The 2,884-nt window shown below is 41.6% G+C and overlaps 1 protein-coding gene across 3 annotated transcripts in view; it reads right to left on the bottom strand.

Annotated features, from left to right (window-relative positions):
* LOC107670034 (chromodomain-helicase-DNA-binding protein 1-like) overlaps positions 1–2,884 on the bottom strand; it is a 43,105-nt gene that overhangs the window by 31,831 nt on the left and 8,390 nt on the right. The window contains exons 7-9 of one of the 3 annotated variants that reach the window (XM_016462500.1): positions 1,638–1,903; positions 1,181–1,406; positions 999–1,099 (exon numbers count right to left, since the gene is read on the bottom strand). The exons of the other annotated variants lie outside the window; for them this stretch is intronic. Of the exons in view, the coding sequence (XP_016317986.1) occupies positions 999–1,099; positions 1,181–1,406; positions 1,638–1,903 (593 nt within the window). The remainder of the gene's footprint in view (positions 1–998; positions 1,100–1,180; positions 1,407–1,637; positions 1,904–2,884) is intronic. 3 annotated transcript variants of the gene reach the window in all.

The following is a 2,884-nucleotide window of genomic DNA, read 5'->3' as shown; positions in this document are numbered from 1 at the left end:
TGTACCTTATCCTTCAGCAGAATTTCATATGTAGTAAGCAGAATGTTGAACTTCAGTCGTTTGGTCTGCGGATGCATCCATTCATGTGTCCGGATCTGACAACAAACACATTGGCGTTACACTTCACGTTAACCCTAGGACCTGCTCATTCAACCATTTTTTTTGTTTTTAATCATACCATGTTTCTGCTGCTGATGTCTCCCAGGTACACCACAAAATTTATCTGAGGAGCCCAGAGCTGGATCTCCCTCTGCCAGGATGTGAGGGTAGACAGAGGCACCACCAGAAGGAACGGCCCGTAAAGCTGGTGCTCATGGAACAGGTAATTGAGAAAACTGATAGTCTGGATGGTTTTGCCCAGACCCATCTCATCTGCCAGGATGCAACTGTTTCCTCTGGGAAAGCAGAAGAGTATGAGTGATGAAGAAACTGATGAAATCACTCACGACTGTGGGAGAAATTATATGAATGATCTATCATGACACTGGGGTGATGTCTACTAGGAATAAACGAAATGGACATACTTGCACCAAGAATGGGCCATCCAGTTCAGACCCTCCAACTGATAGTCGCGCAGCTCCAATCCATCTGCGCCAATGTAGAGAGGCTGCTTCTTCATGGGTACAAACCGTGGCCTCTGTTTTAAAACCTACAGGAAATCAAACATTTAACTGGTTGTACAGTGATCGGGGTTTCATTTGCTTGCTCAGATGACCGGCGTTGAGTGCCGTTACCTTGCACTCTCTGGAGGGAATGGTTTTGCACTGATTCCGACTCATGTATTCATCTATGCACTTTTGAAACTTTCTGGCAATGAGAGCACCGTCTTCCCAACTGCACTCAAAGTATGACAGCCCCTGCCATTTACAAAGGTAATCTGGATAACCTGCGGCAGACTTCTGATTTGAATGTCCTGCCAGATTAAGACAACAGTAAAGGTAAATAAATGCTCCCACAACTGACCAAAACAAAGACAATGGGAGGCAGCATCCTCTTACCGATGATTCTCTCCACAAGCTGATATTGTGAATGCAAGTCATCCATGAGCTCCTGCTGACAGTTGAAGTACTCCACATCCTCAGGCGAGGCAGCTTTGAGCCTACAGGCGACAACGTAAGAACAAATTAGCATCTAAAGCCACATTACCTATAGGAAATTGAGTTTCTTTAATGATTCATACCATTTCTTTTTCTCCTGATCTTTTTTCTTGAAGTTGTCCAGTTTCTTCATGCCCTTCACGTTCTGTTGTTTGAGCGTCTCCTCTGTCTCCCAGGTGTTGTGAATGTGGGACCAGTTCTTCCATTTCATCAAGTATTGCACCTCTCCTGGCTGTCTGTTGGGGTCAAAGTTGGCGTTGGGGTCCCCATCTGCCTCTACTGCATACACTGTGGTTACGGCCCCCGTTGCTGAACAAGAACAAGACAACACCTTAACATATAATATGTCTTCTAAACTTTTCTCCCAAGCTGACTGTGTTGTCACGTTTCACTGTGCCTCAAGAGAAACAGACATAAATTTAAGCAGTCCTGCCCACTGAAAGCTGTGCGGATTTATTCATGTCACACAGACTGAACAGCTGACGAACAGTTGCCACATACAAAAATGCTTCATACAGTAATAGATTTTTTTGTGCTCACCTCCTTTCCGGCCTATCCTCATTTCCATAACTCTCTCCAGTGTCTCAAACTCGTCCTCCTCCGGCGGTGGGACGTCCTCTCCACACACCTCCACCAGGTCATCTGAATCAGTCTTCAGTTCCTCATCTTCTTTGTAGCTCACATTGACTGTGGCCTGCCGCCGAGGTCCCGCTAAAGCTTTTTTATAATCGTCCTCGTCATCTGAGGAGGAGCGGGAGGGCTTCTTCTTAGGAGCGTTGTTATTTCTCCCATTCCTGGCATTGGCCCTGAGAGATGAGCAGAGATTCATTCAGCGACAGAAAACTAAATAAAATAGCCACAAGGATGCACCAATAGGGTCCAGGAACATGTGAAAAAATCAAACCAAAACAACCACATTCGGAAGCATTGATCCAGCAGAAGCTGAGGATACAATTGTTTTGATGGCAGCTTTTTTGGTTGCAGTGCCACAGCTTTGAGGATTTTCATCCAGTAAAGTTCCCTCTCGCATTGACAAAGCTTTGGTATGTGCCCTTACATAATTCCACTGCCAAGTATACCATGCTTTGACAAAATATGTGCAGGAAATATGCAGGTTAAAAAAAAAAGTCCACAAGGACACAATATTTAAGTTTGAGAAGTGAGTTTAGTAGATATTAAATTAATTACTCATCATAGGCCACAGCAAAAAAACGTAATTGAGTTAAACCTTTGAAAAATTTGACAAATCAAAATTATTTTGAAAACTTAATTCAGAGGCTCCATAGGTTATACACACCAATTTTTTTTTTTGTTACTAACAAACAGTGTTGGGGAAAGTTACTTTTAAAAGTAATGCATTACAATATTGCGTTACTCCATAAAAAAGTAACTAATTACGTTACTTCGTTACTTTTTATGGAAAGTAATGCGTTACGTTACTTTTTAAATCTGGACAGGACTTGCTTGTTTGTTTTTAAAATAAAAAAGTTCTGTTTTTGGCAAATATAAAAGCCTTTTCACACCAAAAGTGAAATGAATAAGCCTCAGGCTGAAGGGAAAGTAAATTTACGTCCGTACAGTAGAATGCAGAAGAAGAAATTTCAACACACTTAAAAAAAGACAATAAAAAAAAAAGACACAAATGTTTGTCTAGAATGATTTGTGCTTATTAGTATGGTTGAACTGAATCATCGAATGTCAGAAGCAAAGACATGGGTTAATAGAATGGGATTAAATACATAAAGGACATTACGGTGAGTTGCATTATTTTTATTCATTTTGAGGAA

The sequence above is a fragment of the Sinocyclocheilus anshuiensis genome, unplaced genomic scaffold (genome assembly GCF_001515605.1).
Source record: "Sinocyclocheilus anshuiensis isolate Anshui unplaced genomic scaffold, SAMN03320099.WGS_v1.1 scaffold664, whole genome shotgun sequence".
Taxonomy (NCBI): domain Eukaryota; kingdom Metazoa; phylum Chordata; class Actinopteri; order Cypriniformes; family Cyprinidae; genus Sinocyclocheilus; species Sinocyclocheilus anshuiensis.
Note: the sequence above shows the minus strand (reverse complement) of the source record. Positions and strands in the feature narration are given on the sequence as shown.